The following is a 19,552-nucleotide window of genomic DNA, read 5'->3' as shown; positions in this document are numbered from 1 at the left end:
GTCTTTCCTATAATCGGATTAACGCTGATCGCGACTGATGACCAATAACACAACCATTTTATATCCTTCGATCGGTGGCACACTTCAGCCTCATGATGCGGATCATTAAATGCGAACAAGATAATAGAAACGGACTTTGGGCGTCCCGTAGTCATTCGAATTCTGTGTGGGTGGAAAAGAGGGCATGGCCATGATTTATGGGGTGACCAAGGTGAGTACTATGTGTATATAATTCGGCTGATGACATTACTCATCTAGGAGCGAGACCGAGACAAACAAACAATGGCGGTGGGTGACCGCCCTCTGATAACGGAGTCTCTCGGACCGCTTTGTAAACATTCTTAATTGTATTTATAGCCACCGATCGGTAATCTTCATCAACTCCCCACTATAAATACAGAAAAGACAGTTTCCGCATGCGCGAGAGATCCACTTGGCAACAGTGCCATCGATCAATAAACACTTACCAGCAATAAATCAGATGGACGAAATTGAAAACATTTCACAATAAGTGCCATAATTTCTGTCCCCAGATTCGTGTCGATCTGATTACCGAAATCACTTGTCTGGAGAAGTACTATATATGGAGGCAGCGTGCTTCCCTGTCTGTTCGATTGGACTAATTAACTCAAATACTAAAGAAATCAACACGAAATTCCGGATGATTGCTTTAATCTTCGGCTCCAAAGTTCATTGTCTGGGCCAAGGGAATCATTGTTTATTATTTGTTTTCTGTAGTCGAATTAAATGACAATGCCCTGGATACTAAATTAACATGTAAATCAAAAATATAAGTTTACCTCTAGAAGAAATGTTTAAATTGATCAAAATATGCATAAGCTTTGATGCAATTGTAGTAAATGAATCAATAACAATTCCGATGATGTGATTAGCCTAATCAGCACTGCATTGTTTGTTTGCTTAGTATACTTCAAACTAGGTCTTCAAATATAGAAATAAAGATGGGCTCAAAAGTCGGCTTCCCATCTCCTAACTGAGATACTTTCATAACTTTCAGGATCTAGACCAGTTCACTGATACCTTTTTATCATTTTAATTAGGGCAGTTTTAATCTTAATGAATCAACCCATTCAAAATTCCCCTTAGATTATTTTCTGATTTGATTAGTTTTGAATGAATTGTATTGCGGGCTAATAACAGGGAATTGATTTTATTTACGTACTCAATCAGCGTGAGGGATCAAGGTTACTCCAAACGGTGATTTTTTAAATCGATTCTTAAGTCCCCTTATTACTTTGTTTTATATATTCAAAAAATTATTTATTGTTTATTTTATGGGTTGGGAAAAACGCCGACGGGGCTTCGGAAAATTACATACTGTTTTATTTAAATCATCTAGTGGAAACTTTTCATACCATCCATGACCTTGGACAGTATTAAGCTGTCACTTAAAGTGCGAAAAATAAAACAATTAAAAATTTCGGGGAATAACCGATGTCGATTCCAGGAATTGGATATGCAATTACAAATTCTGATGCATTGCTAATTAGTTATTGCAGTTTGAATGAGTGCGATTGAATGCACATAAGTAAACAACAAGTCTTCAAAAGGGTTCTGTAGATGATGATTGATGAGGTCATCCAGGGATTGGTGGTGGGGATGTTTTGGGCTCGAGCTTTCTTCAGTTTCCGTTCCCGGAAATCCCGATTTATTGCCGGAAGTAAGCACTGACCGAGACATTGCATAATGGAATTGCGATTCTGGGTTGGGATCACAATGATCGGTTGTAATCAGTTAGGCGCCCATGAAACCCCATTATCAGCAACATGATGTTTCACTAATTGACTGTGTCTACGCAACATTTATGAGCACTATGCGGGCATATATTCGTTCGATCGTCATAGAAATATAATGCAGTGAGCCGAGCTTCGAAGTTTAGAATGATCTCGGTAAACAATGTTGTCATAGTTCGTCCAGCTCTATTATATTATTATTAAACCCAAAAAACAAATTTTTAGTTTAATTAATTAATAAATTAAAATGAATTTCTTGTCGCCCATCTCCAGTGTTGGGGTGTACCTAAATTCTTGCACCTAGGTACACATTTTTGTTACCTTACCTATGTAAAGATTTGTATTTATCTTAAGGTTAGGTTTTAAAAAACTGAAATATTTTTATTTAATTTAGTTTTCAATTTAGTTTGATGCCACTATTTTCAATTTTTTTTGTTTTCGCAAAAAAAAAAACAGCTTAATGTCACTGCAACTTGAAAATAGGTAAACTTCACCGCGTAGACAATGATGTTTCTTTTAACATGTTTTTACAACCAGACTTTATGGTCAAAGCGTATGCAATTTATCATAACTCAACAGCAACTTCGGGAAAAACCTATTAACCTGACCATTATTTATTTTTAAACACATTTAATTATTAAATATGTTATTTATTCTTTTATTGTACTTTTTACCTTACCTAGATACTTAACAAATGGTGTATCTTTTACATAACCTATGTACCTTACCTAGATCCAAAAAACTAGTTTCTTTCTCAGCACTGCTCATCTCACACAATTTATATTTATTTAACGTTAAGCCGAATAAAAGAATATCATCAAGTTAAAAATCTAATTTTTTTAACTCAAAATATTAATAAACCAAAATATATTTTTTATTTATCCCAAAATATTTGGAAAATAAAAATGCACAAACTCATCTAATCAAGAAGGTCGGAATTTTATTGGGTCCTAAAATATAGATATACAATTGCACAGTCATGATCATAATGCGTGAAGTTCCTATATGCCATTATGTCGATCCCAAAAGTGTGTGCTTCGATTACCGAACCGAATTGTAAATACCAACCAATGTGATTACTTTTGTGGGAAAGGCCCACTCCTCCACAGCTAAAAAGCGAGTTCGAGCGAGATAGTGGCAGTACCTGGTATACGCCTATCAACTCAACCTTTATGTGTCACGAATGCTGCACGATCTCGGCACGATCTGTGCCTTAGCTTCGGATGGCGATGGCGATGGCCTGGCTTGTCCCCCAAGTATAAAAAGTAACGCTGGAGCCCCGATAGCTCCCAGTTGCGGGCTGCTCGGCTATAGCAAGTAATAAATCGAGAACTAAACAATTTCGTCGTGGTGTAGAGAAAGTATTATAGTTAACCAACGAAATGGCTCAGAAAGTAAGCACAAACATTCGATTGTTCGAATACAAAGTCTACGAAAAATCCTTCAAATACCAAGCACTAATCTGCGATCGAAATAAACATTGATACAAATAAGGCAATTACACTTCACGATGATTTATAACAGGTGGCTAAAGAAAAACACTCAATGTGAATTGAACCAATAAATCAATTTTAGGAAAGTGAAAAAGATTTAAATAAACTGATTCAGATATTATAATAAACGGTGTTTGCCCGCAAACTTAATTTATGTCAATGCCCCTGGCATTTGATTGAGCTATATGCGTTGTCCTTTTGTTAAAATGTGACTCGACTCTAAAGACTTGAACTCCATAAAACTCGTTCGATCTGGCTCAGATCGTATGTGTTTGGCTAGCGCCAGACTAAAGCGCATTGAACTGCTTTTGTCGCTCAATTGTGTCATAGCCGAAAATTCAATTAATGATTGTTTCAACTTTCGACTGATTACAGATATTCTGCATTATATTGATGGCGACTCTACTCGTACTCAGTGCCAATGCCCGACCTTCGGCGGGGGATGCAAAGGTGGACCCCAGCGAATATCACGGAAATCTCTCCGTGGAAACGGTGCTGAAAGTGCAGCAGTGCGAGAAGGACTCCAATGCAATGGAGCTGTGCATGAGGTGCGCCAAGGTGACCAAGTCGGATATCGTGTATCCTGTTTGCTGCAGCAACGACGATGGCATCAAGGACTGGTGCCGCGAATACGTGTACTACGGCAACGAGGAGGGCCAGGATTAGGAGACAAATTGTAGATTATGTCGTACTCCTGTATAGATTGGCTGTGATAACCCACTGTGTATTTATTTTAAATTATATTTAGGAATAAACAAGGCTAAATTAGCGTATTTGTGGTCTTTACCCTTTCCCAACTAAAACAGTCTTCATTTAATTTTGTACTTTTCTTTTATTTATTTTTCTCATCTCTTTTTTTTTTTTTGTCGAATTTGGTTTCGTAAATTCATTTTTTGCATTTTTAGAAAACTTTATAATAATTAAACATGTATAAAGAATATTGAAAAGTGATTTCGAAAAGAAAAATAAAATTGGCTTTCTCTGCGATACGAAAACTACTTTCAATTGGCAATCAAATTAATTGTATAAAGCAGGCATTTATCAATTAATTAATTAACGATTTACATTTATGGCGAGTTTGTTGAAAAATCGTTGAAAATAATAAGGTAAATAAAATTATAATCGGATAGTAGAAATACACATCCGTTCAAACTGTAGCGCGAAACATCGTTTTCGAGCGCTGGCGAACATGGAACTTGCACTACACGGGATATATATAAATGTATATAACAAACAAGGTACAACCTAGTAACGATTGTTTTTTTTTTTCTTTGTTCTTTTAATGGTTTTGCACTCGCTGCTGCTGCGGCGGCTGCTTTTCTTCATCTGCTTGGCATTTGATTTGTGGGGTTCTTTCTTTTTAACGTTGACTGAAAGCAACATTTAAATATTAAGTCGCGTGAAGAGTTCAACTTACCAGAATTCAAGCACGCTATTAAATTTATTTGTGGTTATATGTGTACTTTTAGTGTTTTAGTGAGTTTTGTTAGTTATTGAGAGGGGGGTTTGTCTTTGGCAGCTCGTTTTGGAAATCGGGGCGTGCTAAATGCAGATAGGAGCAGTCGGCATCCTCGCAGCGACCCATCAGATCGAAGGGGCAGATGGTGGCATGGACATCGAGGTGGCTTGAGAATGGAAAAACGGAGCAAATACATTTCGCCAGGCGACACATCGTACGATTCCCACTCACCTATTGTAGTTCCGGGACATGGGCGTTTCATATGCACGCAGATAGCTTTCCCTATATAGATCGTCAGCCTTCTCCTCTCGAAGCTCCCGCATTGTTGAAACCGTATAGGGTCCTGCAGCTTGTATGGGAACCTCTTCCGGTTTGTCCTGCGCCTGATCCTGAAAATAAACTCAACCGATTTGTTAGGGCGGGCATTTTTGAACCAACATATGGATTAAAGTGCTCAATACACTCAAAAATAACAGCGGAAATATCGCGTTGAATGAGGTTCTTAGCAATAGTTGAAGCAATATGTACAAATCGAAATCCACGCACATCTGGATTCTCTGTCCGTGTTTCAGGTTGATTTCCAATCTCAGGCCCCGCCTCCGTTTCAGCTTGATTCCCAGTCGCTGGATCTGCGGAAGGTTGAATAGGTTCTGAAAATGCAGGGTATTCCTGGGTATTCGCCTCCTTCAAGTCCTTTGGCTGCTCTGGCGCATCACTCTCCGTTTGCATTTTCTTCGATTCCGCTTCAATCACAGTATTTGGTTGACCGACCTCCGCTTCGGTCAACTTCTTAAGGTCATCGTACTTCACAATGGAATTGTAGAGACGAATCTCTCTAGTGAGTTGTGTAGATTTGCGAGTGATGGCCGCTTTGCCCTCGTCGAGTAACCTGCAAGGAAATCAAACCTATAATCGCATAGAACTCTCCCCCACACCCCTTATTTGATTTGGTTTGAGTAATCGCTTTGTTCCAGCTTTCCCACGCCGTTCTGGTTGCTGTTGTGGTTGATGGTGCTAGTACCTGTAGTCATCGCCCCTTAATCCACGGCCCAAGTCCACAGCTGCCGTATATAGCCTATGGCGTTTCTGCTTGAGTGATATGATGATCTCATGGCTGGCCTGAATCTCCGGCTGAATCCTCGCCAGTTTAAGTTCCTCCTGCTTGACCACCTGCTTCACAGTCTGCATTTCGGCATAGAGTTCCTTGAGCCGTTGTGAGCATCGCAGGCGTATCGCCTTCGACTTCTTGGCCTCTTCGACCATTTGCAGCGATTTGTCAAGATTAAGGAGCATGCTTCCTCTGCAAACATAATCAAGCATGAGTAATTTTAAGCTATACCTACACTAATATATACCCGATCTTGACAAAAGAATTCTCAAAGGCCTTCAGTCGACTCTCCTTGGACGGTTGATTCTGCTTGACTTTGGTCTTTGGTGCTTTTGTGTCTGCGGGTTTGGCTTGAGGTTTATCAACTGGTGTGATAGTCTTGATAGGATTGGTCATAGATTTAGTTGTACTTGCTGGAGCAGCCTTTCCTAGGTTTTGCACAGCTTTTGCCGTGATCGGCGGCGAATTCTTCGGAAGTGTTGGCTTTTCGACTGTGAGAGCCTTAATTGCGACCGCAGGAGCTGCAGCTTTTCCTGCCCGCACCCCTTTTTTTGCTCCAGCAATTGCATACGCTCGACCAAGCGGAGGTATTCCTTCTGCGATGCCACTGGCAAATGTCGAACAGCCTGCAAATAAATTACAATTATATAAGCAATCCTTTCAAACTGATGAAAACCAAACATACCACTGGCGTTGTTTTAGCCGGCTGTGTCTTAGAAGCTGTAATTGTTGGCTGCTTCTCGTTAATCTTGGCCTTCTCAGGAATTTTCTCCGGCACCGCCTCTGGTGAGTTTGTTACGGGAGCCTTGGATCTAGCTTGCTTCAGGAAATCATCGATCTTCTTCTCAAAGTATTCATTAATCACAGTTCGCCTGAGGTTGTTATTGGCACTGGAAGCCGTCTCTACAATCTCGGATATGGGAGTATTGGATCTGGTAGTGGAGCCACTGGCACTGCCCATGGCCAAACTCAAAGGACTGGCAATGTCCGTGTAAGTAGCATAGGCAAAGTTCGAACTCAGCTCCAGATCATCATCGCTGGCGGCTGACTCCTCTGCTAAGCTTATGATCAGCTTATTCACCTTGATGCTGGCTGGATCTACGGTGGTAATGAGGCGAGTGCTGGACGAAATCACAGTCTGGGCGTGCAGTGGAGCGCTGGGCTCCTTAATCATTAATGTTGTTGGCCGCTTGATGCTCAAACCTGAGCCAGATAACTCTTCGTTTGGCAGTTTTCGCTTGGTCGTTGTCTTTTTGTTAATCACCTTGTTGGGTTTGACAATTTTAATAATTTTGGTAGAAGGTGACGTAGGATTCTTTGCCTGTATAGTATGTTCAACAACTGGCTGTGGAGATTTTACATCTTCCCTGGGATTCGGATCAGCTTCCATCGGCATGGAGCAAGTTTCCTGGGGGATCGACTCCCCAACAGTCTCTTTGACGATTTCCTTAACTGCTTCTGCTTCTAGTTCAGTACTTTCTTCTGAAATCGGCTGCTGATCCTGCGACTGTTCTTCATCTTTTATTGCCAGTTCAGTGGGCTGGAAGCGCTTTACTGCGTTCTTAAGTATCTCTGGGCTTAGACCCGATTTCGATTGAGGCCCATTGACCCGCTTTTTGCTGGCTATGCTAGAAAGAAGCAACAAACGCAACTCTTCAGGATCGTCTGAGTCAATTTCGTTGTTTGGTTCCTCTTTAAGTTGGGCCACACGACCAAGTGCAAGTCCAGGCACAGGTGCAGAAACAGAATCAGGTACAGGAGCTGGAACAGTAGCTGCGACCAGAGCTGGACTAGTGGCTACGACCGGAGCAGGAACAGGGACTGGAACAGGAACAGAAACCAAGGCGGGTGCAACGAGCGGAGGAGGAGATCCTGGAGGAGGTGGAGGTGGCTTAATTGCCCGCAAATTGGACAGCAAAATGGCTCGCAGAGCACCCGCTTCATCGTCACTCGAATCGGGCTGGGATTGGTCGAGACCCCTCATATGCGTCTGTGAGTTTTCCATGGAAACGGACTGCATCTCCGTAATTGAACTTTGATTGGAATGCTGATCAACCAGATGCATGGCATCGCGGGCATCATCGTCCTCCAGATGCATGTGTGGAATGTGAAAAGGCGGCGGTGGCGGCGGTATTTCGTCGTCATCATCCTCGTAAGCTCTATGCTCTCCCCTAATCCGGTCGTCCATCTTCATATCATCCTCATCTTCATCGTCTATCACAATGGGTACCGAAACATTCGGCAGGTTGTTGGGCAAGAAGCAGCGCCAACTGCCACCTGCGTGGTACATGGAGTTCCAGTTGTTCGACCAAGGATTCCAGGCATCCTTATGCTGATCATCGCTGTCCGTCTCAGCCAGATCCATGTCCACGGGCTTAGTGTCCACGGCATAGTCTATTGAGTATCTTGGCGGACTTTGAACACGGTCTGGCGATGCTGCCGGACTGATCTCCATGAGGTCGTCGATGTCGTCGTCATTGGAAATGGCGGGATGCACACGATTGATCATGTCAGTGGGCGAGTAGGCACGCTCCGCATCGCGCTTTTTGCGCGCCAAGTGTTTTTTCAATATCGCAGATTTCAGGGCGATGAGTCGCAACTTGAGCTCAGCGGGATCTTCGCCCTGCGCCTGCTCTTGTTCGGGTTCCTCCTCTCCGCCATCGGAGAGTGGATGCAGTGGCGACAGCGGCAGTTCCTCCTCCTGCGGGAATTCCTTTCTGTACTTGGGACTGGGGGACTTGCGCATGCGGTACTGCAGTCGTTCCCTCAGGCTGTTTTTGTACTGACTTATGACATCCTGCCGCTCCTCCCTCGCTAATGCCACGCGCAGCTTTTCCCTGCTCAGTTTAAGCCTTTGCAGATCCATCTCGTCCTCATCGTTCTCAACATTTACGTCGTATTCGCCCAGCTCGCCATCCGTGGCGCTGTCCAGTGAATCTTGAAGCTGGTAGTTCTGCTGTTGACGATGATGGTAATGATTGGCCTGGTGGTGGTTGTGATACCCCTGCCGCCGTCTAGGCAGAGGCACAGGAGCAGGCGGCGAGACCTGTTTGTGGCGCCTGGCAAACGGGTTCCTGCGATAATCACTGGACACCGAATGATGGTGCCTTTTGCTCAGCTCCAGGCGGCGCACTTTGTGTTTGCGATGCTTGCGCTGAGTCTCGAACTCTTCCTCCGATTGGCTGGACACATCCGACAGGATGTAGATGGATGACTTTGGCTGGTAGGATGGCAGGCGAGGCCCAGGCTCTGGGAGATCTGCAATTACAGGACATGAATCGATCAAAACGATTCAGTAACACACAGTTATTCAAGTTCAACCCCCAATGTGGGAAAGCAATATTATCTACATATGTAGATGCGTAGAACCCAACATGTTGCTTACTGTATTGGTGTGCCAAATTGGCGGACAGCATGTCCATGCGCTCCACATCCTTGTTGTTCTCCTCGAGCTGCTGGATGCGGGCGCGCAGCTTAAACTCCTCGTCCTCGGACGAGATGATCAGCTCATAATCGTCCACAATCTCACCCTCCTCGCGATCCTCCTCTACGGTCCCCCTGTCACAAGTGTCGCCAGGTTCAGGGTTCGCGGGATTTTCGTTATCCATCAATTCCAGGGGCTCCTTCTTCATCGCGGGCATCGGCCTCGTTTCCGGGGGCATCGTGGCTGTGCAGACAACCATTTTTTGCTCGCGGAATCCTGCACTGAAAGCACTTTTCGTGTATTCACTGACACTGATGCACCAAAATTATACCCGTTTTTTCATTGCCTTTGTGCTGGAGATGGCAATTTATCGATTGGGCTAGAGATGGTTCAGCTCTGTCCAAGATTTCGTGAGCCACACGATAGTCGTCAAATATCAAAAAAGAATAATATTACCGATACATACCCATTATTGAAAATTGTTTGACAAACATAAAATATTTGATTTTTGTCACTTTATCCAAAATTTAAACATGAAAAGAAAATTATCTACTTAACATATAATAGGGCAGAGCAAACGTGATTTACCTGAATGACAAAACGTAACTGACCTAATGTATTTGATTGCATTACTTGTTTTGTAATTCCATTGAAAATAGACTCAATTGTTAAACTTTTATAATCTTGATAATGTGGGAATTTTTCTTTTAGTCTTCTGTGATTAATTTTTGTTTTAATGAATAGATATATTGAGTGTGACGTATTAAGAAAATCAAATATCGATATCTATTATTATTTTCCAAGGCACATATCTGGTTTGGTGAAATACTTAATAATATATATACAAATAACATTATTTTTTTTTTAGTTTTGACAGATGAAGTAAATTATTCTAATGAGTAATCTTTTTTTTTTAATCTATTATAGATTTACTCTTCTAATAACTTTGGAAATCCCTCTGGGAAGTTTTAAAATATTTTAATTTAAGTTTAATCAAATCGATAGCTTGTCGTTTAACAACACTACCCAGCAGATGTCGCTTTTCAGTATTTACGCACTGACAGATGCGCTGTCCCCGAAATCCGGTCACACCAACTGTCAACGCGACTTCCGCTCTTTTCCTACCCAACTCGCGGAGCAAAATGCAGCAGAAGGTATTTGTGCCTGTGAAAAAACGAAGAATTCGTGCCTAACTAATGTCTAAAATGTTGCAAATATTTGTATTTTGCAGCGCAGAGAACCCGTGCAGGCAGTCCAGGTCTTCGGACGCAAGGTGTGTGTGAATAAAACGACTGAAATCCAACGAAATTTTCGCACGTGTCGCAGACCAAAACTCGCGTCTGTCCGGCGGCGGCTAATATTTTGAGCCACCGCCGCCCCATCACCGCAGAGGTTATGTTTGTGTGTGCGAGAGTTTCGTTCAGGAATTTGGACTCTTTCCCGAACATCCATGGACCATTTAGTAATGCCGGCAATCTTTATTGTTGCAGAAAACCGCCACCGCCGTCGCTTACTGCAAGCGTGGCAACGGCCTCCTGAAGGTGAACGGTCGTCCCCTGGAGCAGATTGAGCCCAAGGTCCTGCAATACAAACTGCAGGAGCCTCTCCTGTTGCTCGGCAAGGTATGTACTGCGAACGAGGAGTCTTAGAAAGCCATGTTTCCGTTTCTAAAGAACGCTGAAAAGGGAAGTACAAACCACAAATTGTTTTGAAACTAAACTAATGTGCATTTAAAGTAAATATTGTAAAAGCTTTTGGTTAAAAGTAAAAAATCAAATGCTAAAACATTTGTAATTTTTAAATCCCAACCAAAAACGGAAGCATGGCCTTTTGAACCAAAATGATGATAACATTTATCCCGAATTCGAAGCCAAATGAGATTACTATTTGTTTCTGATCAAAATCAATCAAAAGGCTTATTTATAACAGCTTGGAAACATTTTATTAATTTATATAAATCTTGTTTTTTTTTCAGGAGAAATTCGCCGGTGTAGACATCCGTGTGCGCGTCAGCGGTGGTGGTCATGTAGCCCAGATCTACGCCATCCGCCAGGCTATTTCCAAGGCCCTCGTTGCCTTCTACCAGAAATGTAAGTGTAATCTAAGAAATGGCCGTCTTAATGGGTTTTGTTCAACGGAAAACACATCCCCTTGGCAAATAACCTGAGTGATGAGCATATACCAACAAAGCTGCAAGGCTTTTGCGCATTTTTGGATGATACTCTTTAGAAGAACTAGGATTTGAAGATACCTTTCTCCAGATTTTTGTTGGAATTATTTGCCTTTTCCTTCGAATCATTATTGAAAGGTAGATCAAACTAAATTATGAGCATATACCAACCAATCTGCAATGTTATTGTGCAGATTGGGTGATGCTTCAGGAACACCAGTATTATCAAATACCTTCTTTCCTTTTTTGATGGAATTGTACCCTTTATCCTTCGAATTATTATGAAAGGTAGATTAATCTAAGTTATGAGCATATTATGAACCAAGCTGCAATATTATTGTGCAGATTGGGATATGCTTTAGGAACACCATAATTTTTAGGTACCTTTTTACAGAATTCTTCAATACCTTTTTCCTTTTATTTTGATGGAATTGTTATCTTTATCCTTCGAATTATTATGAAAGGTAGATTGATCTTATTTATGAGCATATATCAACCAAGCTGCAATAGAATTGTGCAGATTGGGATATGCTTTAGGAACATCAGAATTTTTAAACAGCTTTTCTTCAATACCTTTTTCCAGATTTTTGTTGGAATTGTTTGCCTTTTCCTTCGAATCATTATTGAAAGGTAGATTAAATATAATTATGAGCATATACCAACCAAGCTGCAAGATTATTGCGCAGATTGGGTGATGCTTCAGGAACACCAGAATTTTAGATAGCTTTTTACAGAATTCTTCAATACCTTTTTCCAGATTTTTGTTGGAATTGTTTGCCTTTTCCTTCGAATCATTATTGAAAGGTAGATCAAATATAATTATGAGCATATACCAACCAAGCTGCAAGATTATTGCGCAGATTGGGTGATGCTTCAGAAACAATTGAGCCTTTTTTAAGTATTCAGCACCTTCTCCCAGATTTTTGTTGGAATACACAGCCTGTTCCAGTGAAGGACTCGAGCAAGGGAGATTAAGTGCATGTCGCAATCAAAGAGAGTGATCGGCAGATTTGACCATTGCTATTTGAGGCTTCATCGACACTTTGCTGCCAAAGAATTGTACATGTTCTTTCATAAAATGTATAGTTTACTAACTCTTCGAATTCTCTTTCTTACAGACGTCGATGAGGCCTCCAAGAAGGAGATCAAGGACATTCTGGTGCAGTACGACAGAACCCTGCTGGTCGGCGATCCGCGTCGCTGCGAGCCCAAGAAGTTCGGCGGTCCAGGTGCCCGTGCTCGCTACCAGAAGTCGTACCGTTAAACTACTCTGTCTGGTTTTCAATTTGGATTAGAACTATTTTTTACAACTTGAAAATGGTTTGCACACAAGTGCGAATAAAACGGAATAATTAACTGTACAAACGTGTGCTATTGTTGCATTTAAATATTGGGTATATCAAAACACGTGGGGCAAAACTATAAACTCTTTTATTCGTTGAATTGTAAAACCATCTGTACGGAATGCTCAATCGCAACAGTGAACTAATATAAACCAACTGTAAGGATGACCCAAAAGAAGAGGTTTTGTTTTTAATTACAATGAATAAATATGAATATTACCCAAACTATTTAGCTTATAATATAAGATAAATCAAAATATTTTATATATAGTAAGTTAAATATAAAGTTTAAACGATCTTGTAATTATATATGAAAAGATTACAAACTATTTTAAAAATATATCTTTTAATCGCAAAAAAAAAAAAAGTTTGCGTCCGTGCTAAACGACTATCAACGTATTATTCCAGTATATTTCAGTACAGCGGCTATGGTCACACTGCAGTGTTGCCTTTGAAAATGTAGCTAGATTCAAAGTAGCTAAAAACAAAAGGCAACTAAAAAATGTTTTTCGAAATAATCGCTAAAAAATATAATGAAAATAATATTTTCCTATTTTGCCTCAATTAGTATTGTCTTAGCAACAATTTTTTGTGCAGTTTTTTAAAAAGTACATAATGTAGAAGAAACTATGCTAGGAAAGTGCGTCGTCCAACATTTCCACCAGTTATCCTCATTTGCTACAAAACAGCCGAATTGGCAACACTGCCTCGTAGTTAGTCATGGGAGCTTTGTTTGGGAAAAGCAGCAAAAAGACGGCTCCTAGCCGGATTACCGACCAGGACAAGGCGGTGCTGGTGAGTTGGTGGTCACTGTGTCACCTGGAAGTCCCCAAAAATCCCCATATCCATTTTCCATTGCAGCAATTAAAGCAACAAAGGGATCGCCTTAAGCAGTACCAAAAACGCATAGAAACGCAGCTGGAGAATGATCGACTTATGGCCAGGAAGTGCCTGCAGCAGGGTCGCAAGGAGTATGTATAATACCGGACTTATTTGGACTCTACAGATCCACCTAACCCGAGTGATTCCTTTTCAGCCGGGCCAAACTGCTACTGCGCAAAAAGAAGTACCAGGAGAGTCTCCTGACCAATGCCGACAAGCAGCTGGAGAACCTGGAAAAGTTAGCCGCCGATCTGGAGTTCGCCCAGGTGGAGATGAAGGTGCTGGACGGCCTCAAGGCGGGAAATGCGGCCCTGAAGAAGGTGCACGACATGCTGGACATCGACGAGGTGGAACGAATCATGGACGAAACTCGCGAGGGCATCGAAAAGCAGCAGGAGATAGACGCCATACTGACCGATGTGCTGACCACGCAGGACGAGGAGGATGTCCTGGCCGAACTGGATGCCCTCGAGGCGGAGGAAGAGCAGCAAAAGACCGTTCAGCTGCCCGAGGTGCCCACCGAGGACCTGCCCACTCCAGACGAAAGCGAAACCGCGGAGGAGCCGGAAAAGACCAAAGCAATCAGCAGCAAACCCAAGAAAGTCCTGGTGGAGGCATAGAACCTAAACTAAAACGAAACCAATGCCATTATTTTGTATGTATATATTGCCGTTTAACTAAATTTTCAATAAGTCCAATGTGAAATACATATTTTAATAGACTACGCTTTGCCTCAGGAAGTGAAGAGAGTCCTGTTTACTTATAGGTTAGCCTGGTCGACCGACGCAAGTCCTCTTTGACCTTGCTGCGCAGCATCTTGTTGGTCTCGTTCAGCTTCTCGATCTCCTCAATGAGCACCACATTCTCCTTGAACAGCTTGTCATACTTCCTCTGCACGGACTTGTCCTCGGCCACCGATTTGTACCGGTCCAGGACATTCTCGATCTGCTTGCGCTGCCGCATAAACTCGTCCCTGACTTCGGCGTCCAAAGTGACGAATCGCTTGAGTTCATCATCGGAGGCGTGTTTGCGGAACAGCTCCTTTACGGCTTTCTTAAGTCCCTCCGCCGTGTTGATCTCCCCAGCCACGTAGTAAATGTCCGAGCAGATGGCATGCAGACACTCCCGCGAAGCCTTGGCCCGATGTCGCTCCGTCCGGAGTTCGGCCACGTTGCTCAGGTACTTGTCCCGCATCTCCTTCAGCTGCAGCTCCAGCTGCACATTGTTCTGGTTGAGTCCCTCCAGTTCCGCCTCCATTTCGATGATGTGCTTGCGCTTGTCGTTAATCTGGAACTCACGGGGCTCAATCTGCGCCTTGAGCTCGGCGATCTTGTGGCCCAGCACCTGTTTGTATTTGTCCAGCTCCTGGTTCTTGTGCAGCAGGTCCTGGATGCGTTTCTCCTTACCATTGATGGCATAGTCCCGGTCGGCAATGTCCTTCTGCAGATCCTCGATGTTACGCATCTGCTTCTGGATGTTGCGTTGGTTTTTATAGTGCTCCTCCTTGAGGATCTCTACTTCCTCCAGCAGATTGTCGATCTCGCGGCTCTGCGACTCGAACTTCTTCTGAAGGACTCCCGCCTTGCCTCGCCACATTTGGGTCTCATTGCGTTCGGTGGTCAACTTATTCTCGTACTCCGTTTGGGTGGCCACCATGTTGCGGTCGTTCTCCAGCTCCACCTCGTGGCAGTACTCAATGAACTCCGACTTCTTGTCCTGCATCTCCTTCATCAGGTCGCGGATCAGCTCCTTGCGCTCGTTCAGTTGCTGCTTGTAGTTGTTCTCCAACGCCTCTACCGTATCCTGCAGCGTGCCCGTGGAGTTCTTCAGCTTGTCCTCGTAGCTCTCGCGTAGTTCCAGCATGTTCTCTCGCAGATTGGTGAACTTCTGGTACTCGATCAGCATCCGTTCCGAATACTGCGTGGCCAGAGTGTCCAGTTGGACGCGATGATCCTCCCGTATGGAATTGATCTGGAACGTGATGAGGTTCATCTCCTCCGTGTGCCGCGCCTCAATCTCGTTGTTCAACTCCTTGAGCTCCTCCAGCGCTGCGCAGTAGCTCCTGTGCACCTCCTGCAGCTGCTGGCCGTCGAAGATCTCGTTCTGGCTCAACTGGTACTGGAACTCCTCCGCCTGCTGCTTCAATCGCAGCTCCAGATTGGCAATCTGTTCGATTTTATCGTTGAGTTGACTGCGCGGTATCAGCACCTCCTGGCTGCGCATCAGGTCCTGATCCATGTACGCCACTTTGCCCTCAATGTTGTCCATTGCCCAGATGGCCAGCGTTCCCTTGCTGGAGATGGCAAACAACAGACTGCCATCGTAGGAGAAGCGCAGTTTGTTAACCGGTCCATCGAAGAATCGGAAGTTAGTGAAGGTCCCTCCTCCGGCCTCCAGAAAAGGCAGCTGCATGTTGAACAGATTCCCCTCATGATCGGCCACAAACATTATTAGGTCCGATCTGGCCAGGCATATATCGGACACCGATCCCTTGGTCCTCGATGGAATCGTTATCTCCCTCACCAGCGTGGAGTCCTGGAACTCACGGATCGTTCCAATGCTAGTGCCCGCGAATATCGTCATTGGATCGTTGGTGCTGCAGGAAATGGTCACATATTCGGTGCCCTTCTGCACGATCTCCTGCAGTCGCGCCCCCGTCTCAATGTCCCACAGATAGATGGCACCCTCCGCTCCGCCGGAGATCAGGAACTTGTCCGTCCGTGACCAGGCCACGGACAGCACAGTGCCGTTGTGGCCCTTCAGGTTGATCAACACATCCAGTTTGTACACCGAGGTGACGGTTATGTTGTTGTCATAGGCGGCGGCCATCATATGTCCGAAATTGGAATAGCGTACCGCATTGCAGTGCGGAAAATTGTAGGTCTTGACAATCTGGGGTCGGGATTAAAAATGTTTTATGGTCTAGAAATGGTTATATTAGGAAACTTTTGCATTTTAAAGCTAAACGACAACTTAGTTTAAATGTTACGGTTTTAATAACAATGAGGAATTTTGAGGAGTTTGGTTTAAAAAGCATTTAAGACACGAACCTCAGCCAACTGATAAAAAATATTTATTTTTTTATTAAAAAATTGTGATTTTAAACTAGTTAAATGCCCTTTAATTTACAAGACCACTGTACACTAATAATGTAATATAAATAAATCATTACTAATGGTGTAACACAAATAAAATAATTGTAGGCATAACATAGATATTGGAAAGTAAGGCTAAAAAAATTTTATAAATAAGCTAAGCTTTTAAAATAACCAAAATACAAATATTTAGTATAGATCAGAAAACTCACATTGAGGTCATCCATGAAGATCTGGGTGATGCGCAGCTGGTCCGAGAAGCCAATGGCAGCCATTTGGCCAGTTAAACTTAACTCCACAATATTGACATCCACTTGGAATTTGCGCACCAGCTCGACTACTGCCGTTTCATAGTTCCAGATTCGGATGGTCTGATCCCTGGCTGTCTCATGATTATAAATAAGATTAAGAAGAGAAGTAGAAGAATTAAATCCTACTTACAGGCAGTCATGATGATTGGTTTCCAGGCGCACACAGACATAGCGATAATTTCTCCGGTGTGGATAAGGACTCCAAGCGGTTCAAACTTTAGCTGCTTGGTTTTCAGGGTCTCGGGAACTATGAGAATGCCCACATAGATCTGAGAGTGGGACGTAGTCACTATCACAGTTTCCTGTTTGTGATCGATGGCCAGATTTTTGATCTGATACATATGCTCTGCATACAGATTTGTGGGCACCGTCAATATGGTTTTTCTCTCGAACTTGAACTTTGACACTCGCTCGAAGACAAAGGCCCTATTGAAGATGATGTAGGCGAATCCCTTGGGGAAAGCGGTCATGCAGAGGACTCGGCTATCCGGTAGACTAACCGCTTGGGTGGGCAAGAATCGTTGGTCCTGCAGCTCCTTGTCGCGATCAAAAACCTCCTGGTCGATCATCAAGTCCACAGTGTCCGCATCGCTTGCCTTTTGCGCCAACTTCTGCTCGCCGTTCTCCACCAAGATCAATTGATCATCCGAAGTGCCCACCATCAAGAGATCCAGCGAGAGGAAGGCCATCGAGGTGACCCTATATTTGACCTTTAGGTTATTGCTAATACTAAATCCCCGCTCCGATTTACTCATCAGCAACAGTGTACGTTCCCCGCCCACGGCCAAAAAGCTGCAATCACTCGGATTACCAGCAATGCACTCGGCACCACCATGTGACCCTGGGATCGTGCCTCTTCCCTCAATCACTGTGCTGGTCTTATCCAGCACCAGCATGATGAGCGTTTCCTCCGGCGGGCGGGTAATCAAGGCCACCGACCTCGAGTCATTGGTAAAGATCATCTGCTGGATCTCGGCATTGCGGTGGTTGCTTGGCAGCTCCAGGTGACGACGCTTCTTGAGGGTGGCCAACTCATAAATGGATATGTAGCGACCACTAAATGGGAATAACGAGAAAGTTTATTTATGTTATAAAATGGGTGAATGTGTAAAAAGAAGTCTTTCAGACGCTGCTACTGAATCCAAGGGTTAATGGAGCAAAATATCTATTAGAAAGAGATTTTTATGAACATTAAAGTCTATAAAAAAATTTTCTGTAGGTAGTTAAATTTTTGAAATTGAAGGCTTTCTGACGCTGGTAGTAAAATCATGGGATTAGACATATAATTATTAGATTTTGATAGCTAGCGAGTTCTTGGAAAATTTTAAGTTTTCAAACGATTTTCTTTCGTTCTAGCTTTTCTTTTGACTTCAACTTTTTAAACTGTTTATAAAAAACTTTTTTTTTTGAGAAATATGAACATGTTTCCTAAGTTCTTACTTCTTTGAATGCCTTTCCAGCACCGCCAGCAGTTTGCGATGGGAACTTATGGCTATCACTTCGGGGCGCGTATCCTCTGGTAACCTGTAGGCTTACAAATGCAGTTTTAATTAGCATTCACATACGCAGAGTGAAAAGGACGCACCTCAAGAACCTCTGCTTGTTCTGGACATAGTCGTGGAACGCCAGGACTCCCTCCACCGGATAGATGACCTCCTTGGTGAGGTTGAAGTGGATGTTGCCAATCACATCCGACCGCAGACCGTAAATTAGCCGTGGCCTTATCGCCACCGTGCTGTTGGTCAGCGAGGGTCGCTTCACTTCCTCCATCCTTACTGGTTGTAATACAAAATATAAATGCACGCGGGTCGGGGCTTACAATTTTAGCTGGCAGACAGACAAACTGGAGGAACTGAAATTCGATCAAACAACCTGGGGGGAATCGTCAGGGAACTTTCTGCCCTGCTCCCAGCGACAGCAAACTCCATGGCATCCGGAAAGTGAAAGCCCTAACAACACCAAGTTTTCGGAACCGGGGGATGTGGACTCTATTCCAATTTGAATCTGTACTGAGCCGCGAGCGTTCATGAATAAGTAATTAAACGCTGCTAAGTATGCTTTTAATTTAAACCCTTAGATGCGCAGAAAATTAAGTGGAGTGGGGTAAAAGCTAAGCGCTTGGTAAAAACAACATTGAAATTTCCGCTGAAATTGGCGCTCGTTTCCTGGCCAAGAATAACAAAAGCCACACCGCCGCACTTGAACTCTGCCAATGCGCTTTTTCGCTGAATATGGGACTATCTGTTTGTCTGTCTGTCAGCCAGTTAGTCACTCAGTCACTCAGTCAATGAGTCAGTCGGCCATTCGACCCCCAAATATTGTGTCATCCCCCGAAATCCCCTCAAATAGTTAGCGGCAATCGTCTCCTTGGCGCAGCGAACACGACCTAACACAAGGAATTGTTGGTTAAAGAAAAGCTGCTCGGCCTCTCTTCAGCTCAAGCCCTCTTGAAAAGGGGGCAAAGCTTTTGTGTCCACAATCCTACAAGTTGGCGATGCCAACAATGGTTCGGA

At 43.4% G+C, this 19,552-nt stretch overlaps 5 protein-coding genes across 5 annotated transcripts; 3 read left to right on the top strand and 2 right to left on the bottom strand.

The window, feature by feature from the left end:
* Positions 1–3,031: 3,031 nt before the first annotated feature.
* On the top strand, positions 3,032–4,020 carry LOC108137545. Its single transcript, XM_017259269.2, has 2 exons — positions 3,032–3,148; positions 3,623–4,020. The coding sequence occupies exons 1-2, from the start codon at positions 3,137–3,139 to the stop codon at positions 3,911–3,913; spliced, it is 303 nt and encodes a 100-aa protein (XP_017114758.1). The 5' UTR covers positions 3,032–3,136; the 3' UTR covers positions 3,914–4,020.
* LOC108137544 (titin) lies at positions 4,016–9,613 on the bottom strand. The gene is given in 8 exon segments (XM_017259267.2): positions 4,016–4,872; positions 4,938–5,095; positions 5,253–5,595; positions 5,728–6,006; positions 6,062–6,357; positions 6,360–6,440; positions 6,500–9,072; positions 9,200–9,613. Coding segments are annotated over 8 exon segments (4,167 nt in total). The 5' UTR covers positions 9,498–9,613; the 3' UTR covers positions 4,016–4,733.
* Positions 9,614–10,312: 699 nt separating this feature from the next.
* Positions 10,313–12,769, top strand: LOC108137561 (40S ribosomal protein S16). The gene is made up of 5 exons (XM_017259287.2): positions 10,313–10,392; positions 10,470–10,511; positions 10,729–10,860; positions 11,214–11,328; positions 12,527–12,769. The coding sequence occupies exons 1-5, from the start codon at positions 10,381–10,383 to the stop codon at positions 12,670–12,672; spliced, it is 447 nt and encodes a 148-aa protein (XP_017114776.1). The 5' UTR covers positions 10,313–10,380; the 3' UTR covers positions 12,673–12,769.
* Positions 12,770–13,412: 643 nt separating this feature from the next.
* LOC108137554 (charged multivesicular body protein 6-A) lies at positions 13,413–14,373 on the top strand. Its single transcript, XM_017259279.2, has 3 exons — positions 13,413–13,546; positions 13,613–13,722; positions 13,788–14,373. The coding sequence occupies exons 1-3, from the start codon at positions 13,472–13,474 to the stop codon at positions 14,251–14,253; spliced, it is 651 nt and encodes a 216-aa protein (XP_017114768.1). The 5' UTR covers positions 13,413–13,471; the 3' UTR covers positions 14,254–14,373.
* A 16-nt stretch (positions 14,374–14,389) lies between these two features.
* On the bottom strand, positions 14,390–18,787 carry LOC108137553 (cilia- and flagella-associated protein 57). The gene is made up of 5 exons (XM_017259278.2): positions 18,625–18,787; positions 18,480–18,563; positions 17,170–18,095; positions 16,941–17,110; positions 14,390–16,525 (listed from the first exon to the last, which is right to left on the bottom strand). Exons 3-5 carry the CDS (start codon positions 17,999–18,001, stop codon positions 14,390–14,392), a joined length of 3,138 nt encoding a protein of 1,045 aa, XP_017114767.2. The 5' UTR covers positions 18,002–18,095; positions 18,480–18,563; positions 18,625–18,787.
* Between the last annotated feature and the right edge of the window lie 765 nt (positions 18,788–19,552).

This window comes from Drosophila elegans, unplaced genomic scaffold, assembly GCF_018152505.1.
Source record: "Drosophila elegans isolate 14027-0461.03 unplaced genomic scaffold, ASM1815250v1 contig_520, whole genome shotgun sequence".
NCBI classification, from domain to species: domain Eukaryota; kingdom Metazoa; phylum Arthropoda; class Insecta; order Diptera; family Drosophilidae; genus Drosophila; species Drosophila elegans.
Note: the sequence above shows the minus strand (reverse complement) of the source record. Positions and strands in the feature narration are given on the sequence as shown.